This window comes from Phasianus colchicus, chromosome 7 (genome assembly GCF_987193195.1).
Source record: "Phasianus colchicus chromosome 7, bPhaCol1.hap1.1, whole genome shotgun sequence".
NCBI classification, from domain to species: Eukaryota; Metazoa; Chordata; class Aves; order Galliformes; family Phasianidae; genus Phasianus; species Phasianus colchicus.
Genome location: NC_143442.1, coordinates 24,880,491 through 24,901,272, shown reverse-complemented (window position 1 = coordinate 24,901,272; position 20,782 = coordinate 24,880,491). Strand labels below are relative to the sequence as shown.

Here is a 20,782-nt window from a genome sequence, read left to right as displayed (position 1 = left end):
TAATTCATAGATTTCTGAAGTGATTCCAAAATCAAATCAATCTTATTACTCAGTTTTACAGAAGGAACAAAGAGATAATGTAACCAAATTGCTTTAATTTCTTCAGCCCCCAAAATGACTTTTGCAGCAGCTTTTGTAATGTGTCAGGGCCACATCAAGCTAATTTTCTAGATGTGAAGCAGCTGGACACCAAGTTGGGCAAATGTCATTAGGTTACAACTTCTTACAATTTCTTCAATTGTAACTAAGGGTGTTTTTCTTTGTTTCTTTTTAGGTTTGGTCTATGGTTTTTAAGCTAGCAGAATTTTTACACGATACAGTTGAACGCTGATTATTTATTTATTATTAATTTTTGATGTCCCTTCCAACCCTGGCCATTCTGTGATTCTGTGATTAACCTTCTAACTCAAGACGTTGCTGAGGTCATTGCAAAACAAGTGCTAAACTGGAGATTTTTACATTGGTTAAATTCAAATATCGGTGAGTATATCTCAAAAAACAGAATTTCTCATTCTTTGGTTACAAGTATGACATTCATTTCAAGTATTACAAATTAAAGAGTTTTTATAGATTGAGGTAAGAAGGACAAGAGGTGGCTCCATATTCATGTACGTACTCGGTTTCCTGGCAGCTGGCTCCCACTGTATTCCAAGGTTCTGAGCAAGGCTTTGTGCTAATTCCTGTGCCATGGCTAATGGGAGGCCATACTACATTTGAATATTAAGAGAGGAAAAAAAAAAAAGATGAATATAATGCCAGTTCATTTTGCCTTACTATGCACCTACTATTTCACAAAGTAACTCTGTTCAGCCAGCCACAGTTATTTCTGCATATAGAAAAAATGAACACAATGAAGTACCTCACAGAGAAAATCCTCCACTCTTATTCTGAGGGGAACCCTGTACACTGGTCAACCCACAGAGAACAGTCTGTTTGATATATATATGTAATATAATTATCATATAACATGATTAGTCCACATCAAAACAAGAGATTTTCATACTAGATCTAACACTGCACTGAAGTTTAAAATATTAATAGGAAAAATATGAATACACAGGGGCTAGCTTTAATAATTTCAGCTTTTTAGTTAAAAAAAAATAAATTAGAACTGCATCATCAGTACATCACAAGATCAAACCTCTTACAGTAAGAGAACTTAGAAGGAATTGCAGTGTTATATTTCAAATATCCTACTCTGAGATTTTTGGTCCATATTTGCCAAGTATGCTAAAAAAATTTAAGATTCCAGTGAGAGTAAAATGAAGACAGAGGGGATGCATTCTTAAACAAAATGCATAGTGGGCAGTACTTTAGTGGTAACACAAGAAGGCTGACTGCAAAACGTCTATCTTTTTAATATATGAATGATCTTTAAAGTCTGAATACTGAAACTCTATGGTAATAAAAGTTTCTATTTTACTTCAATTTAGTGGTAGAAAAAGTTACCTCATTCACTCCTACTCCTCTGGTCACAGAGCAAACCCCTCCAAAATAACTTAAGCTGCTCCTTTTGTAGTGAAATGTCACATTCCTTATGAACAAACAAAAATAAAGTGAGCATAACATGTTAAGACTGAGCACCAAGAACTTACTGAAATACTAAACTTCCACTCACATCACAGTCGTGCTCATCTAACATCAACAGTTGATGTAAGTTTACAAAAAGAACACTGACATAAAAAGACGTAAGACAAAAACTTCAACCAAAAAATACTATTTTTTATCTTTAAACTCAGTATCAGTTCCAACCCACAGACAAAACAGCCAGAAACAAACCAAGCAGATTGCTAAGAAAATACAATGATAACATTTCTTTTAAAAACATAACAATGAATACTTTGCAAGCAGGGAGGTGACTGTCCCCCTGTACTCAGCCCTGGTGAGGCCACACCTCGAGTACTGTGTTCAATTCTGCACTCCTCACTAGAAGAAAGACATCATGGCCCTGTAGCAGAGAAGGGCAGCAAAGCTGGGAGTAGTCTGGAGCACAGGTCTGATAAGGAGTAATCGAGGGAAGCAGGATTGCTCAAGTCTGAAGAAGAGGAGGCCTCAGGGGCCCTCATCTCTCTCTTCAACTATCGAAAGGGAGGTTGTGGCGAGGTGAGGACCAGCCTCTTCTTCTGTGTAACTAGTAATGGGACTAGAGGGAATGGCCTCAAGTTGCACCAGTTTCAGGTTGGATATTAGGGAAAATTTATTTTCTGAAAGAGTGGTAAGGTGCTGGAATGGGCTGCCCAGGGAGGCGGTGGAGTCACTGTCCCTGGAAGTATTTAAGAAATGTTTAGATGCTGTAGTGAGGGACATGGTTTTGTGGGGAAATACTGGTGATAGAAGGATGATGATTGAACTGGATCAGCTTGGAGGTCTTCTCCAACCTTGATGATTCTGTATTCCAGTTTATAATCTATCAAGAAGGAATTCTGTACTGAAATGTATCACCATTGTGAATGATCATCTAAAAACAAAACCATTCAAGTTCTGTTTCAACTCCAGATCAAAATATGGACATGCTAAGAGAAGTGCTTGATTTAGTGGTTGGCAACCCTGCTCATGGCTGCAGGTGGTTGGAACTAGATTCTATTCTAGATATTGGGTCTGTTCCAACCCAAGCCATTCTATGATTCTCAAATTTGGTTAGCATATGAATGCAGTAATATTAGACTGTCAGTGTTCACTGGCTCCATTTAATACAAATGGCTGCTCATAAAAATGTCATCTCTACTTTTTGAGAATAACAGTGTTTCAGAACACTGTGGGAAAGATTTTACCATCTTATCAGATGCACAACAGATACCTTCAGGAAAGTCAGGCCCAGCCTTGGGTTATTTTCCTTTTCAGATGTGTTATTACTTCGAACACTCTTATCTTTCATTCTAGATAGCAGCTATGATTTCATCTTCTTGGTACCTCATCCTGCCACATTTAGCTCACTCTAGTTATTTTTACAAAGAGATTGTTTTATAAAATATCACTTAATAGCAATTTGAGAATCCAATTACTGAAGCAGGAAGAAATTCAGACAAGGTCCCTGTAGCAGTCTTCAATCACTTGTCACTCCTAAAAGCTGAAATATACTTTACATTTACAAAAGAATCTCGATTCACAATCAAGATAACAATTAGAGAGTCAGAACATCTATTCAGCAAGTAAGACAATATACGCATAAAAGTAATTAAAGTGCATATCGTCAGTGCTTGCATATCTTATGAGAAACAAAATTAGCATTGTGTTTCAGCATCTATATTAAGGCAGTGCAGCTATGACACGGGATGAAGAATTTCCTCCAGCCTCTATCTTAATGCTCCCCAGTAAAAAATGAATAATAGGAGAAGTATTTGTTATTCCATCCTCTGTAGTGTGGCTGGGAAAGGGTTAAAATCCTTATGCTTAACAGGGGACCACACTGTTCCTTCTCTTTACTATGTGTGAAGTAATAGATAGAGTTGCCCAAGGTTGATGTTGGGGCTAACTACACAACCTGCACTTCCCTCAAAAACACAGTGCCTAGGTTAAGAGTCTACTGTATCCCTACAGGAAGAGATCTCCTGCTGTTACAGTAACACATAACTACAGTTACATGTTACTTACATTACATGCAACTGTAGCTACATGTGTAAATAAACATGTTTTAGCAGCAACGCGTAATGCTGTCAGTCTGCCCTCTCCTGTTCTTCCATTGTGACTTACAAATCATCAGCAAAAGCAAGTGTCCTTAAGGGCTCACGAGGAGACATTTTAATTGTCTGACACTGTCTCCAGGCTGCAAAGACATTAAGCTTTCATTTTGCACATATATTATACATACATATAAATATGACCATGGTACATACTACGTGCATTACAAATAGATTAATGCACTAAAAATAGAAATAACTTGCTAAAGCAGGCAGACGTTGATGTAATGAGCAACAAGTAAAAAGGTAATTAAAAGACAGGTAGACAAAAGCAATAGACAGAAAAGTAGGTAGAACAATAATGGTCTTAATAACTGTATAACAATACATACGAGAGAAGATGCACAGCATCAGCGTGCTGTTTGATGTAGTGTTGCCGATACTTGGAGAAATCATGAAGCATCTGCAGTGGGTCAGGGTGAATATTAATACGATCTCTGTCTGTCCAAGTTTCCACAGCAACAAGGACCACTCTGGTGTTCAGCTGTTCCTTGTATATCTGAAGGCAGAGACAGGACAGGCACAGGAGTAGAACACTGGGTCAAACATGCACAGTTAGCCAGTAAGAGTAAAGCGGAAGGACAAGAGGGATAAATCAGGAGGGAAACACGGGGAAACAGTTAGCTGGTAATGCCTTGGATTTCCTGTAAGTTAATCATCTGATCAACCTAGCTTCTGATTGACAGAACAAAAAATAACAAAAGAAAACCAACAACAGAAAACTCCAATAAATTCTCTTCTCTTTTTTTTTTTTAGTGATTCCCTGTTCTTCATAATTCTCACAAACGACTTAATTCAGTCTCTTACAAAACCCAAACAAAAATCTGCAAAGTAGAAATGTGAAGGTACACAGGCTGATCTCAAAAAAAAAGCCAGAGACAGTTCTTCAGTCAAGAATAACTCCCTCTAATACAAAATTTAAATCACACAGAGCTGGATTTTCATTTATAACAAGATCACTTTATGTAGCTTAAGCAATGACAGAATTATGTAAGAACATTATATTTTACATTAATTTTAATGTCCCCATAGTAGTAGATAAGTAAATGACAACCAGACCCTAACAATTAGAAAACATCTTTAAAATATTAATTTTAACATTGTGCATGGTATTTGCTACTGAAAGAAAACAGCTGCTCTCTTTAGGTTCAAGACATAAGATGCCACATTTTGTTAACCAAGGGAATTGCATATCTCCAAGAAATATTCTTTCTCCATAATAGACAGCCTGCTGATCTAAAGTATTTCATGGGACACGAAGAACACCTACTGAAACATGCTCAGTTATGATCTAAAAAGCTTTCCATAATTAATCCATTAGCTGCTTAATCTATAAATTTGTAAAAGCTACTCAGTCATCTCCATAAATCACCATATTAAAGATATGCTTTCATTAGCTTGTTTTCAAGCCATACCTGCAATATACAACATGAACTGCAAATATCTTCCTTAAGTTATGGTGTTTGTACTGAACAAACTAGCACTAGCTAGCATGCTAGACTTTCTGTATTGTAAAAAACATGAGTGCATAATATTCAGAAACAAAGGAGGTACATACAGAAGAGACAGAGTGCTACCAGACAAGCTCAATTTTATCCAACCACTTTTTAAGAAGAAGGAATACTAATGTGCTTTGGTGTGAGGGAGGCAGGGCTGAGGACATGCACAAGATGATGATTAAATGTTTGAGAAAAAATGATAAAAATTAAAACTGAGATTATATGTGGCTGGATCAATGTTTGCTGAGATGAAAACTGTATTTCTTGAAGTGAACAGGAACGAAAAAGTGGCAGAGAGAGAACAGAGTAACTGAAATCTTTGAAAGCCAGCATCTTCTTCTGAATACTACTCAATAAGAAATAAAATGCACTCCCTAGGAGCATGAAGGAATAACCAGGCAGAAATTCATGCTCCAGTTACAGAGAATGCCACTAGGATGACATTTTGCAAGAGCCCTACAATGTGACTGAATTCTATGCTGGAGAGATGCAGAATGTTTCTGTAAACACACATGGCAGAGAAAAATGGAAAAACAGAAGGAACTGATCAGAGAAAGGAAAGATGGTTAAATAGTTGTTAAAACACAGAAGAAATACCTAGTAATACTGGTTGCATGAGAAAAAGATGAGGATAGAACCCTTTCTTTGGACATGTGCAACATAAACACTAACAACGTTATTTCTATTATTTAACATTTTCAGGTGGTTACACAAAAATATTATAAAACACTTTCATTATTTTGTGTGTTATAATTACACTCACCTAAATTTTCAACAAACAATACTTTAAACAAAACATAGAATATAAAATACTGTTTTGCTTCCTCAAAGCTAAAAAACCAGTCATTGTATTTCATCACTACCAAAAAATCCATCCTGCCTTCACTGCAAACCCAACTCTGAAAAGCAACAAATTTTCCTACAAATCTTACTTCTAGCTCATATGTTCTATGCATTGTCAAAATCACTTGTAAAAAACACAACTATGGTATCTGCATCAGTGGTACCACGCTACAATGGCAATTTTGTTTTCTACTATAGATTTAAATAGATACAGACTTAAAAAGGAAAACATTCTTTAGTTTTTTTTCCCCAGTGTGTAAGCAAAGAAATTTTTGCAGCTTCAACCACTTCCAGTTAGATGCATTTCATTAATGTAAGCTCAATTAAACTTATTCTTAAGCAGTGACCAATACTCCTTCAAGTTTGAAATTCACCCTGCTGAAGGTAGAGTCAGGCTTTGAGAAACATGCCAAGAACAACTTGGTGGCTCCTTACACATCCACCACACACACTATCTTGCTACAGAGAAGCCAGAAATGAGATGTAAAATGAAATTTTTATAGCTGCTTATTTTTTAATCCTGCTATCTGCTCATGTTAACTTTTTAAATACACTGCTAAGCTAATAAAATCAGTGATACAGTTTCCAGAAGACACACTGATACTTACAGCATCTACAAGGTTCACCACAGATTTTGCGAAATTGTTTGTGTACGCATTTGAAGAACGATGCTTTTTGAACTATAAGAAGAAAAAGAAGAACACAGTGAGAATGTAAATATTTATTACTGTTCAGTAACTTTAAAGCGAGGAAGGAAAATTAATATTTTAAGAAAGACTGTGGGGAAAAACTCAAAACATAATAGCCTATATCTCATCTTCAAGAATCCCGGGAGGATCATTTAACCACACGAAATATCATAACTAGAAGCAGAGTTCAAATGTTCAAGTCAAAATTACATTGCATCTCTAGAGCACATAAACGTGAGCTTGTAATGAGAGAACGTTGTACTCATTAGAAGCGTGCTTAACCTGCTGAGTTAAGTATCAGACAGTACTTAGCCACATTCCATAGCATTAATTACAAAACCCGAAGCGGAGGCATTTCTCAGTTGCCTTGTTTACAGCTCTTTGCAAGGGCATCCTTTCTTTACTATACACCAAATTTTTATGGCAGTAGCATTAGTTATGACAAAAAGGAAGAAGAAAAGGGAACACATGGTAAAAGTAAATATGTGTTTCAAGTGTCAAAAGAGTTAAAGTGACTATCAAACTTTTTTTTCCCATTTTTATAGACTTCAATGAGCTGTATTACAAGTTCTGTCCCCTATGACCTGTGCATGTCACTGTAATTGCTTATGTCTTTCCACATCATGCCCACAAATCGCTTCTGCCCAATATCAATCCTTCCAAAGTCGCTGCCTTAGTGTCTAAGGATGAATTCATGACCTCAAAAAAACCTAAAATTATAAAACAAAATTGTATTACACAATACGATTTGCAGTCTTCAAAGTTTCCTTCTCCATGTTAGATAACATTTTTTCCACCACTTTAAATTCGTTCTTTTGCATAAGCAAGCTAGTTTTATACAGGCAAAATGCCACAGAGACAACAAAAGTTCACTAAACTGTTTAACAGTGGCTGAGACTCATTCATTTGACTGCAGAAAAGTGTTTGGTGTTTTTGTTTTATTTTTTTTTTAAACAAATGCAGGTGTTCACTGCCAGCTGCAGTACGAGTGCTTAGGATGCACACTGAGAATAGCAGCCATGTTATGGGATTCAGTTTGCTCCCTAGGGAGCCAGGATACTAGAACAAAAACAATGGGGGAAGAGCTGCTTGGTTATCTTTGCTTTGACGCAATGTCAAACTGTCTCAGAAATGGAAAATTAAAATAATATGCTTTGAAAATGTTCTTGCTTTCAGAATACTACTTTAATATTAGATTCAATACCAATATTTGATGTCATTAAACATAGCTTCTAAAACAGAAATTAAGCAGTCAACTCGTAAAGTGTTTGACAATTTAAATACATTTAGGTGTGTTTTTAGTGCTAGAGGAAGTGAAAATTTTGTGAAAAGACATATTGATCTCTTAATAACACAATGTTCAAAGATTTAAGGCACTAACTTCCAGCATGCAATCTTCAGGAGAAATCTGCCCTCTACTGGTAAACTGAAATCCTTAAAAGTCCACACGAACTCTCAGACCCATGAATGCTGCCTTAAGTGTATCTGGTTTATTCCTTGAAAATAAGCTTCTGAATCACTGACAATTCAGAAGCAAGTCATCTTGAGTGTTTGTGGTTTCAAGATCTAACAAATAAAGCTTGACAGGAGGCAACAGTTAGCATCTGTTACAAGCATAAGGAACAGGATGGTTGTCCTGTAAGCATGTCCATTAACGAGAAGCCAGAGGAATCAGACACAGAAATGTGTCTCTTTATAAGAAGTACCAACCACAGATCTCAGACAAGATAAGAAAATATCTGTAACTTTACTTACTATGCCCTGCCACTATATTACTAACATGTGAACACTCCTCTTCTAGCAGATAGGTTTACAAATGAAAATGGTTGAAGAAATCTTTGTCCTACTACTCTTGCTCATTCAAATTTCCTCCACATTGCTGATTTGATGCAGATTAAGTATATGTTATTTTCAAGCCAGAGTATTTGTACAGATTATAAAATAGTTCTGGAAAGATTATATTATCTGCAAAATACTGCATCCTGTTCTGAGACTGACTCTCTAACATTATCCTTCAGTGCTGACTAAAGAGTCCAAAACAACAAAAATAACTGGGAAAACATACTGCAGCATGATAGATTCAATGAGCTTGTATAGAAACTTCAAAATCGTTCTAACTTGCAAATAAAATAAGCTGAATGTTCATAAACATAATTTGCTTTTTAAAAAAGGTTTTGCACACAGAGAAGCAAAATCATACTAAGAGGCAAGTTGGGAAAGCTAAATTTCCTTAAAACCAGGCTCAAAATGAAGCAAAAATCAAGTTCATGAGGAAAAAAAATCATGTTCATGAAGAACTTGCTATGGGTTGCAATATATCCTTCCTTATTAGAAAGAAATTTAAACCTATACTTAATGTTTTAACCATGTGCTCTGGCTAAAGCGTAGCTACTGGACTACGTCAAGGGGGGGGGGGTTACTTCTGACAAGTTCTGAAAACGTGTATCAGATTTTCAGAATACCAAAGCAGTTTGGAATCTACAAAAATACAAAATGAAAAGTACTCATCAGAATAAAACTCAGCTCAGGGAATACACTTAATTCTTACCAAGAGAGTCAGAGTTACCTTAGTCTTACAGAGGAGAAAAATCTTTTTATTAACTACAGGGACAAGTGCATTTTAGCAGGAAAAAAAAAAAAAAAAAATCACAGAAAATCTGAGAGAAAGAAGGTAGAAGGAGAATATAATATATAACTTAAGACTGTGACAGTAACAACAATCAACCTTCTGTCCAATAGTTCAGTGGTTAAAACATTTCAGTACTGAGACATGGGATTCCCAAAATGTGGAAACTGAACAATAATCTCTCTTAAAAAAACACACTGCTCCATTGACAATTCTCTTTTCCATTTTTAACAGAGGTATCATAATTGATACCTTACCTGGTCTCATTTTTTCCAGTTTATCCTCAATAATTACTTTTTCCCCCCCTCTTAGTCATTTTAAACAAATAACAAATACTTTGTGAATCAAACAAATGGTACTGGTATTACAGCCTATGTCTTAGAGTGTTATCACCACCAGCTGCTGATAAATTAAATATCTGACCCAAAAGGACTTGATAATGTATAGTGTCGTTCATCAGTGTACAAATTATAATCAAAAGGAATCAATGAATTAATATACCTACCATTTTGTGGTCATTGACAATCATGAGCTCCAGATATTTCATTTCTTCAAAGACACCACGAGATGCCTGATGGATTAAAGAAATGCTGAGAAATCATGAAGATGGAAGAATTTTCAAAAAAAACTGCAGCTGCTGATTTAATAGGATTACCTGTAAATATTATGTAGAGTTTCTAAGTCTATAAGAAGTGAGTCAGACCTTCTACTATGGTAAATAGCTCCACTAACTTGGTCAGTTTTGATAATTGACACTGGCTTGGAATCTGAGCTGCATCATTTGGAATAAGTTTAGAATTTACTTTTTGGTTCAGTACAGAAGTCACCACTCCTTCCCTCCTTACTTAAATAAAGGAGAAAAAAAATAATCTCAATGCTGGAAACTCTTGGCTACTATTCATCACAGATTTGAAGAGGAAGTTTCTAAAAATAGATGAGCCTTCCAAAAATAAGCCATAGATTGTACAAGTCAGTGAAGAAATACAAATTATTTTTCTTAAACCCAATTATTCCTCTTGCTCTCATGCATATACATCTGTAGATCACGAGGACTGTCAACTTTTGTTCTCTCAGTAACCCAGTCAAATTAGATGTCCTTATTTGGATTTCTTCTTTGATCAGGCTACTTAACACACCAAGTGAAAATAAAATCAGCTACCTTCAAATAGCAATATTTCATCCAAAAATAATCTTTATCAAGCAGATTTAAAATCTAAAATTCACCCCACTTTCTAAAGTCATTTTCATTACTAAACTTCTGTTCAATTGATGCACGGTTTTGCTTTTATGTGAGTAATTTATTTGATAATTGTATTACATAGCAGTTTCAAGCTACCAAAACATTTATTTTCTAAAGCTTCTGTTATCTCAAAATCCAAACTGAATGGTTTGGGCTTTGTTTTTAACTAAGGGTCACATTTGTACTCACTGCTCTCCTTCTTCTCTTTCTCTTCAGCCACAGTAGTTCAGAGATAAAGGGCCATTTGGAACTAGATTCAGTCTCTGTACAAATCAGAATTTAAGAATTTCATGGCATTATTTTAAGCTACTAGTGTAAAGTCCAAAAAGAGATTAAGATCACCAAAATTAGAATAACTTTTTATATAGAAAAGTTCATTCTTGTAAAATATGCAATAAGTATTTCATATCAAAACTCAAGTCACTTGGAAATCTAAGTTTAGAATTAAAGCATGCAAGGGAAGATAGAAAGATTGTAGACTGGGCTTAGGATATACGTTTTCTTTCATTTCTTGTCCTCAATAGCATTCCTATCACTGATTAAATTATGACCTGCAGAAGAAAGTTGGTTGGTCTTCATAGATGAAAGTTTGTCAGCGGCTTTTCTGAGATCCATTGCAATAATTATTAAAAAAAAGTTTAGTATTTATTTTTCAAGTGTTTCTAAATGATCATCAATTTTAAATATCTCTATTAGCCTAATATTCAAATTATTCAAGTTATACATACAACTATTTTCAATACTGAAAAACTCATAAGCAAAACCATACCATGGTCCTGCAGCTGCTTGGAAGCTTGTGTTCCAGAAGTTCTCTGGATGATATGTGGTCTACTTCTACTTTCCTGTTAAGAAAAGAAAAACATGCATCATTTTCTTCTAATTAATACCGTGGAGTGAAAAGTAAGGCATTTCTTTCAATATCATTTCTCATTAATATTTATCATTTTTATTACTTTTTCACAAAACACAAACAACCACAGTACCAATTTCACACAGCAGCAATTTGAAGCAATGTTTGCAATCCTAAGCAAATCATAGAGCATTTACTGGCATCCAAAACTCAGATATCAGAGATGTTTTTGAGATTGCTTGAAAAGTGTCCTTTAAAATCCTTAGTGCTAGAAAATGCAAATCATTTATTCCAATAAATCAAATTAAAGAGCATATGTTTAGATGAAATCTTCCACTCCCAGAAGAAATGAAGGATCCGTTTCATATTTATGACAAAAATCTATCCTCTTAATTGCAGCAAAATGCAAGAAACTAATCAATATGTTATCTTTAAGAGGCTTGTTCCACTGTAAGCGTTGAGTACACCAAGCAGCCTTTTAACGCGTGTGTTCTTTAGAAGCCTGACATGCCCCACATTATTGCATTTTGATATCTCTAGAAGACACTTGTCTTTTTTTCTGTAACACTTCTTCTATACAAGCTGCCAAAACATGCAATTCCTTTCAAAGGGTAGGATGCTACTGTTCTGTAACTCCTGGGAAAGAAATATATAATGAACTAAAGGAAATAAGAGCACACTTTTGCTGTTTTTTTTTTCTTCTGGAAAAAAAATGTTTTATATAGCATCCACCATAGTTACGGTTAATCAAACTGAATAATCTACATCCTGAAGCCTGTGGCCAAGATATTATCTCACAAAGGAAAAACAATAATGCGAGTCTCTGAAAATTCTCTGTAGCTGTACTGTTTTGATCTTGAGCATTTTGAAAAAAAAAAATCATCTGTCCTCTTTTCATTCAGAATTCTACCACTTGAATCCTCAACAACATTGGCAGACAGTATCTCAGTTGTAGAACTTCTCCTCTGACTTCTGTACGGATACAATTGTAAGTATAATTTCAACAAATTTACAGCATCACTAAATTTACAGTACAGTACTGTCAGTTTTCAGCCTCACAATCTTTATGAAGATGTGCTACATCAAAATGTAGCTTAACATGGCTTAACACATAGCATGTAATACAGCTTTTGAGGAGACTGAGAAATGTCATTCTTTCCAGTTGCAGCATTTTTCAGTGTCCATATAGTCTCCTGCACAGCCCAATAGTTGAACAGCTAAACTATGCTGATTCCTTTGAATGCTGATTCACCTTTTTTGAAAACTTCAGGAGTCAAAGATTTTGTAGATTTTTCTCTGGGCTACAAATCAATATTTAAAGTCACTAAAACATATAAGTTCTGCAGGATTATGTAATTATCATATACTAGTAAGTACTTGAGTGAGGCACATTTGGGAGCTGTGATACAGCATGTGGAATAGACCCAACAAGACTAGGTGAGGTAGAAAATTCTTAAGGTTTACAACTCAGCATTACAGAATCATTCTGCTGAAAAACACTCAAACCTCTGAACCATTCAGGATGTAGAGACCTTCCTGGTTTTGTTACTGTCTGAAATGTAGTCAATTTTATAAATAGACAGTTTTAGGAACAGCTGTGCTGTGATATACTTTATGTGAAGTACAAAAATAATTAGTTAATAAGATTTTTGCATAAATACAGTCCTAAATCCAATGTAAATATTTGAATATATGACTAAGCTGGATCAGAATAATTAAAGTGACTTTACACACATCTATACTCAGATATAATTATCTATTTCATTAAGATCTTACTAGAAATATGGTAGTTCAAAGAGCAACTTGGATCCAACAGCTTTGTGAGAAGGATGACTTCCACACCCTTCTATAAATTTATAAATTCTTTAGTTCGAGTACTAGAGCAAATGGATAGACACCTTTTGACAGTGCGTAGCCATCTGCTATGGAAAACATCTTACTATTCTATTTCCAGCAGCTAAGTGATTAACAGTGACTAGGAAAAGGAAAAATGAAAGAAAAGGAAGGGAAAATGTTAGTCAGTTTATACTCGCACATTTCTTATCTTAAGTCCAATCAGGTGTTTTAAAATACTTTTGTTTCTCATATGAACACACAACACAGATCACTAATTTACTGATTTATCCTCTAATTTTTATTTGGTATTCCCTGAACACTCTCTTTCCCAAACCAAATGAAAATCAGATCAAAATAAACTTACTGCACTGTGAGTCAAATCCATCGGTTCTATCAAGTACACATAAGCACTGTCTTCAAACATGCCACTAGAACATGGAGAAACAGAACTGACATTTAGTATTACATGAGAATTAACTTGACTCCATCAAATGTTTTTTAAGAAAATAAAACCAAAACTGAAACTCTGATCAATATTAGAATAATTCCATATGTATATACATTATCAGCATATGTGACTGGAATTAAGAATTTTTTTTATTATTTTTTCAGAAATCAGGTACATGTAATGGTAATGTAATGATCAAAAACCAGAGTATAAATATTGGACCTAGAAAACAGGGAGTCATAAGGGAGATATCAGCAGCAAAATAAAGTAAGTTACATTTAACAGTAACTAATTTTTTTTTTTCTTTTTAATTATCTAACAAAAAGAAAAATTCTTCTGTGGGCTTTCATGCATGCATACTGAGCAAACAGACTGCCAGAGTACAATTCTTGTTCATTCTCTACTACAGTAAATCATTTTAGTGAAATACTTTTTGCCACTTACCATATTCAAAGGTCTCATGAGATATTATCAAAAGACTTTAATTCTAATGATACTAAAAAAGGTGTGAGCAGATTGGCAAAGCAGGCACCGGTATTTTGAAATTTCAAGCATTTTTTGGTTTGGAAAATTTTAGTCCACCACACATTATGATATAATATTCAAGAGTAGTAACTAGTTAATAGCCTTGTTTGAAAACTGAGGAAGTGCACTTACTGAAGCCCATTACAAGTTGAAAGAGCAACTCTGGAATCCTTGATACCTCTGATACTTCCATGGTAGTAGCAGTGCTCCCCACCCTATTAAAGTTAAAAAAAAAAAAAAAAATAGAAAAGAAAGAAGAAAAAACACAGAAAATTGCTCTGATTTCATGTCTATTGTTTAAATCTAAGGGGAAACATCTCTAACATCTTCCACTAGGTAAAATTTCAGAGAAAGCAGTCTCTGGTTAAACCACATCCCAATGACTATTACAAGTTGATAGTAAAACTTCCCTGGTAAAGAATATTTTATGCCTTCAAGTTATAATGTGAGTTATTCTCTTGCTGATGTCACAGCACCCCTCATCTTTCTTTTTTTTTTTTCTTTTTTTTTTTTTTCAAACGTATTTCTTTGCTGTAAATTGATGCTACAGAACTGTTATGTAATGCAGGTTACATGAGCTGACTTGTTTCTTGATACCTACCAGGTCCACTAAAGTTATAAGTAATACAATGTTCATCAATTACCTGGCATGTGTTCAGCTTCAATTTGCATTCTACCAACTCAGGTTTGATTTTTCTCTCTCTAAAAAACTATTAATGTAAACATTATATCATTAGACTATAGGTACCAGTATTATTGATGAGTGAACATGGCTTAGCAACACTAAAATGCAAAGTTTAATTCTCAGTTTATAGCTCATAAGAATAATAAAAGTCAATTCTTGATTTTAACTGCATAAAATTAAAAGCAGATGCAAAATGTGACTATGTTAAAAAGATAGTACTTTTATGGTTTCATGAGCTAATCAGCAGTCATATTTTAGACAAGTTCCTGCTCTTAAAAAAAATAACACAAATTTCCTACAAGCATGTTTAAATGTTAGAGAATTAAACAAGCAAAAAACAACCCAACATTAGGTGACCTACACTCAAGATGCGAGTTCTCAAAAGCCTTAATTACACAAAGTGAGGGAGACCTGCTGAATGCTGCAATACAGGATTTGACAAGTTAGAAGCCGCAAGAATTAGGCAGAACAGAATTAGAGCCAAATATGCTATCAAATGGGCTTTCAGTGCAACTCTGAATACAGTCTGTCAGGGCTCCACAGGAAGGTTAGTCAAGCTGCAATATGTGTATATATCAGGGGAACAGGACAAAATCAGAGATCAAAATGCTACAGAGAAAAATTGGTACATAAAATATTGAAGTTCTAATCCAGAAAAGCCTTGCTCATATGTGACCTAAACTCTAGTGAATGCTGCATGCTTTCCTCTGAATTCAAAGTGCAAGCTCCTCGGGCTCATCCAGCTCTTCATTACAGAACAAACTAAGCTGAGCTCTCCTCTCCTGAAGCAATTGGCTCCTCACTAAGCTTCCACTGAAGTGGGCATAGAAGCAGCCCAGCCATTGAAGGGGACTTCAAAGATGCTCAGAATGCATCTAAGAGACCGACAAAGTTTTGAGACCCTCACAAAACACAGTTGCAGTGGCTATCATTTGTTTTGTGTTGTTTTTCATTCCTCCAGAGTATAAACTAGTACCTAAAAAAGCCCCTCCTCTGGCTAATGCCTACAGCACTCAAGTTTCCCAGGTCACTGAGGAGAACTACCTCCAATCTCTTCACTTTCCAGAAACATGCTCTATCCCACATGTAATGGCTACTGTGTCTACTGCTACTATGTGTCACAGCACCCACCCTGAACTCCATAAAACACACTGAACACACCGAAGCTGCTTCGTTTTGTAGAAAACTCAGATTCCTGATCTCAGAAAGAGGAAGCACAATTCTATTACGCAGAAGCTAAAAGGCTTCTACAATGTATTTTAAGACCAGACTACAAATACATGATTCAGATGAGAAATTCAGAAATAACTGTATTGTCAAATCATCATCTACTCACATACAAGAATTGCTAGCATTAAAATATTTTCATGAAGATCTTTTAAATCTGATTTATTTATTTATAACTTTTTCCATCCTTACTGCTGGACAGCAGAATCACTAATCTCTAAAATTCCATAAAATACTGCTACATAAAGTGGTTAGACTGTTACAGGCTTACAGAACTACTTATTGCAGACAAGGGTAGACTAAACTAGCTTCACAGGACTGATACAAACTAGTAAACAAGTATATTTATCTTCTATCCGTGAAAACAATAAAAACAAGACTGCTCTGGATATAAATGTTTAGAAACAACCCAAAACACTATTCTGATTTTCCAAAGCATGGTGAAAGAAAAAGATCTGGTGAACTTAGAAGCTTTTAAATAACACAACTTCTGCTGCTAAAGTGAACGACGATAAAATAAGAAAACTGAATGACAACAATTTACTTAATTAGTTTGTCATTATTATCTATCAACAATAACAACTAAGAAGTCTTTTCATAAAGCTGCATTAAAAACCTTTTAAGTAAAGTTGTCTTGCTCCCACATCAATTGAAAATGTAGCATTCATCATCATACTCTTAATTCTGGGGTCGTATATCATCTGAATTCCAACACGCATACCAGAACCATTTCTTTGCACTTATTATGACTTGAGGAATTAACAAAAAATGTAAATGCTCTTCAACTATGCACAGCATTATTTCTATTTTGGACCTTATTTAATGAGTTATTCAAATTCTGAATGAAATTCCCAACAGTCTATTCTGCACAATTAAATCAAAGTATTATACAAAACGCAACCGTCATGTATTTACTTCTCCATTAGTGAGAATACTCAGAACATGCTTTTGAACAACTGGTGATCATCTTACTTGCACAAGCAGCTTTTCAATCTTTTTCTTTTTTATAGACTGTCATGCAAGTGAGAAAATTACTGCTTGTTTCCTGAAGTTTTCACTCTTTTAATAAAATCTACAAAATACAGTATTTTTCATCAAGATCTCACATCTTCGCATCCACATCCAGAAACAAAACAATCATTTTTTTTCAAGTCTAGAAAGGATTATAAGATACTGCAAAAAGCTTGGGATGTAGTTCTCATTTAATCTCCTTAATTAATTGTTTGTATATTTTTTGAACTTATAATGAAGACATTAATGCACTAATTAGTTATAAATTAAAGCTAAATTATTGTTTCTAAACAAATCAATTGAGAGAAGATCCCCTAGGAAGCGTGGATCAAATTACTGCCGCATGCAAAGGCAGTACATTTGCTCAGTCTAAAGTTGCAATATAATTTTCCAGTCAGATTCATGATTCAGCAACCGCAGTGCTCAGTGCCAGTGCTGCAGCTAACAATTGCATGAGTCTGTCCAAATTCCAAAGGGATCTGTTTTCTTGCATCATTTTGCTTTTTTGCCCATTCTGCACAGTACTGAGTCTTAAGGAAACAAAATCACTTTTTCTTAGTATGTCACGTGAAAATATTTTCAGTAGAATACAAAACAATTCACTGCAATAATTAAGTTGCAATGCAATAGTTTTATTTTGACCTAATCTATCTCTTTTATTTGTAGTTCTCTATAGCAAAGGCAAAATAATCAGGTGTCTAATATATGGCCAGAAAGTCTCACTTCACTGAATGCATAAATGTAACGGGATTGCTTGCTTTTCTCCACTCTAAATAGGGATATGTTTCACATATAATAAGCTCACAACAAACGTTCCAGCATTTGTATCAACTATGAAATAAAGTCACTCCCTGGAAATGTATTTTATAATGTTCCTTTGAACCTATCAGTCTTCATATTGTTAATACAATCAAAAGTTGATTCTCATTTCCACAGTGCAAAACTATCTTGCATAACTTTATGTCTTCGTATCAATTGCTTACTGGCACTGAATTCAACTTAGGAGCCAGTTTGACAAACTAAATTAATTAGATGTCAGGTAACATGCTAGCTTTCTACTAACTCCAGTTAAGTTTTTCTTCTTCTTCTTTTTTTTTTTTTTTTTGTTTCCCAGCTGTATAATTCTCACAAAGAAAAGTCACTGCAAGTTTTCTGTTTGTACATCTTGTATTTGCACTATCTGCTCCTCTTGCAATTTGTGCTAACTACATGTAATAAACACTGTACTAATGGTGACTTACATCCCTCCATCTCCTACATTTTACAAGGCACAACTGTTCTAGCACTACCTGGATCATCCATCACTGCCTATTTCCTACCCCAGCCCAGATGAACATCCTTATGTGTCTGTAAAAAGGCTTCTGGTGTTTCGACCCTTTTTTAAATACATGTTATTGGCATTGTTCCCCCAGAAATACCATTCTGACACATTTTAAAAGTGCAGTACCTTAGAAAACTTCTGTTTCCCATCTTCATAGTGAATCTCCACATAATTGGAAGATAACAAATCACTGTAAAAACAAAAAACAAAAACCGAAACATCAAGATGAGAAAAATCTGATTATTCTTTATACTGCTACGTGAATGCTTTAATTAGAATCAAACCATTTTTTCTTTCCATTAAATAACCTTAAAAAACAAACCAAACAACTTGTGACCAGTAGGTTTGATTATGCTCTAGGAGACAGAGTGTGTTCAGTTCTCCTATCCTATTTTAGTCTTATGATTATCCTGAACATATAAAAATAAAAAATCCAGTGACTTCAGAATTTTGCTAGCTGCCCACGACTGTTACTTTCTATGTGTATGCTTAGCTCGGTACTGTTTTCAGAAACATTTTACTTTCGATCTAAAAATTATATACGTTATATGCAGGAATGGACAAATACATACGTGATTGTCCTGTAGACAACAGTGTATCTGTATCATCTGTACCTTGCTTTCTCATCTACAAAAGTCTTAACTTTTTTCCAAAAAACTTTCTTTAAAAATAACCAAACAAACACAAATGCAAAAAACACATACCATCCCTTTTGTTTGTTTCACAGTTTCTTTTCAGACCCCTTTTTCACTCATTTTTTTCCAAACCACTCTGGCAAGATACATTTCTGAAGCAAAAAAGAAATCCCTGTACTGTAAATACCTTACAATTCTATTTTTTTTTTAGACACCTCCAATGTCTCATTCACATCTCACCCAGTGAGCCGGTTGCAGCACAGCACCCTTAGGACAGCAAAGCATTTGAACATGTTAGTTGGCACCACTGCATATGTGATATAAGCACATTACTCCGTGTGGTCCAGACTTCTCAGCAGTTTTAAGGCCTTTAAGAGCCTTCCAAACAGAAATGTCATGAAAGCATCTGATAGTGACACAGATTAAAAAAAAAGTACTGCTGCTATGAATAAAAACCATCATTATGATGAAAGCTTGGTGTGACAAAATAGTTCTGATAGAAATTCATGACTAACAGGTACTTATAATAACATGTCTCAAAATGAGATACCCTATTAGCAATCCTGATAACACTGTTACTAATGGCTCATAAAATCAATTCTTCATCCTGCATTTATCAGGCATTACATTTATCAGAGCTCCTGCTGAAGTCAGTTACCAGTGGTTCTCTTAAAAGTCATTTTTTCATAGCACTGAGAGATCACAGTATGGGCAAAATAGCAATAGCCACGAATCATTACTGAAGTCTAGATCTAATACTAGATATGAAGGTTGGCGGCCCTGCCTGTGGCAAGAGGGTTGGAGCCTGATTGGTTGGAGTCCCTTCCAACCCAAGCCATTCCATGAGTCTATGAAGTCTCTCATCATTTGTTTTAACCTTCATTCTGATAGCAGTATTTAAATATATACACATTTAAAGCGCTGCTTCAAAAATAAATTCAGCTGCATAAAATCATTTTGACTTTCTCAATATGCATCATGCTAAACTATAAATTTTCTGCAAGAAAACACAAATACTCTGAATAGCAAAAGTGTTTGACTTCAATACAAATATTCATTACATTTAACACAACAAGGTTTGAAGCTTCTAACAAGGATTATATATACAAGGCACTTAAACTGAAGAGTGTTGATAACATCTTTTCTTGTCTTTTTCATGATTATTATAAAGACTGCTGTCCTCAATCATTTAAAGGGATGGTATAAACAAGACTAGAGGTAACAAACAAGGGAAAATGGAAAATTCTACGAGGATGGTTAAAACCTAGAACCATACTCAACTAAAAACAGCCTTAACCAAGTGGTTTCAACTGGACTTGATGATCCCACTCCAACCTCAATCACTCTGTGCTTATAACTGTGCTCACTAAACACTTTGATTAGTCTTTGATCACAGCCAGCTGCAGTCTCATACAGTAGATGAGTTTAAACTCAGGAGGTGAGGTTGAACTGACACAAGGAATAAAACTGCTGTTCTTGCAAAAGTCACATTCACGCCGTAATGCGTAAGTTTTCCTCAGCTGAAAGTTGAAGTCTTAAAGCTGCCTACTTACATTTCTTGCCTTATAAGCCAGTACTACATGCAAAGGCCAGAGTTGCTCTTTTGATTTTATTTGGGTGTTTGTTTTTTTAATACAAATCTTAAGACTACTAGTACTGTTTTCTATTTG

General features: G+C 34.9%; 1 protein-coding gene and 1 long non-coding RNA gene across 14 annotated transcripts in view; one reads left to right on the top strand and one right to left on the bottom strand.

Moving 5' to 3' along the window:
- Nucleotides 1–20,782, bottom strand: part of ADAM23 (ADAM metallopeptidase domain 23) — a 64,974-nt gene that overhangs the window by 29,693 nt on the left and 14,499 nt on the right. For all 11 annotated transcript variants that reach the window (XM_090144164.1, XM_090144166.1, XM_090144170.1 and 8 more), the window contains exons 4-13: nucleotides 18,604–18,667; nucleotides 14,366–14,448; nucleotides 13,625–13,688; nucleotides 11,344–11,416; nucleotides 10,764–10,837; nucleotides 9,840–9,905; nucleotides 6,628–6,699; nucleotides 4,010–4,176; nucleotides 1,450–1,534; nucleotides 617–707 (exon numbers count right to left, since the gene is read on the bottom strand). In XM_090144164.1, coding sequence (XP_090000290.1) covers nucleotides 617–707; nucleotides 1,450–1,534; nucleotides 4,010–4,176; nucleotides 6,628–6,699; nucleotides 9,840–9,905; nucleotides 10,764–10,837; nucleotides 11,344–11,416; nucleotides 13,625–13,688; nucleotides 14,366–14,448; nucleotides 18,604–18,667 — 839 coding nt within the window. The remainder of the gene's footprint in view (nucleotides 1–616; nucleotides 708–1,449; nucleotides 1,535–4,009; nucleotides 4,177–6,627; nucleotides 6,700–9,839; nucleotides 9,906–10,763; nucleotides 10,838–11,343; nucleotides 11,417–13,624; nucleotides 13,689–14,365; nucleotides 14,449–18,603; nucleotides 18,668–20,782) is intronic.
- LOC149917280 (uncharacterized) overlaps nucleotides 1–20,782 on the top strand; it is a 33,323-nt gene that overhangs the window by 9,127 nt on the left and 3,414 nt on the right. For all 3 annotated transcript variants that reach the window (XR_016468347.1, XR_016468348.1, XR_016468346.1), the window contains 3 exons: nucleotides 275–480; nucleotides 12,327–12,412; nucleotides 13,873–13,975. This is a non-coding gene — a long non-coding RNA (uncharacterized LOC149917280). The remainder of the gene's footprint in view (nucleotides 1–274; nucleotides 481–12,326; nucleotides 12,413–13,872; nucleotides 13,976–20,782) is intronic.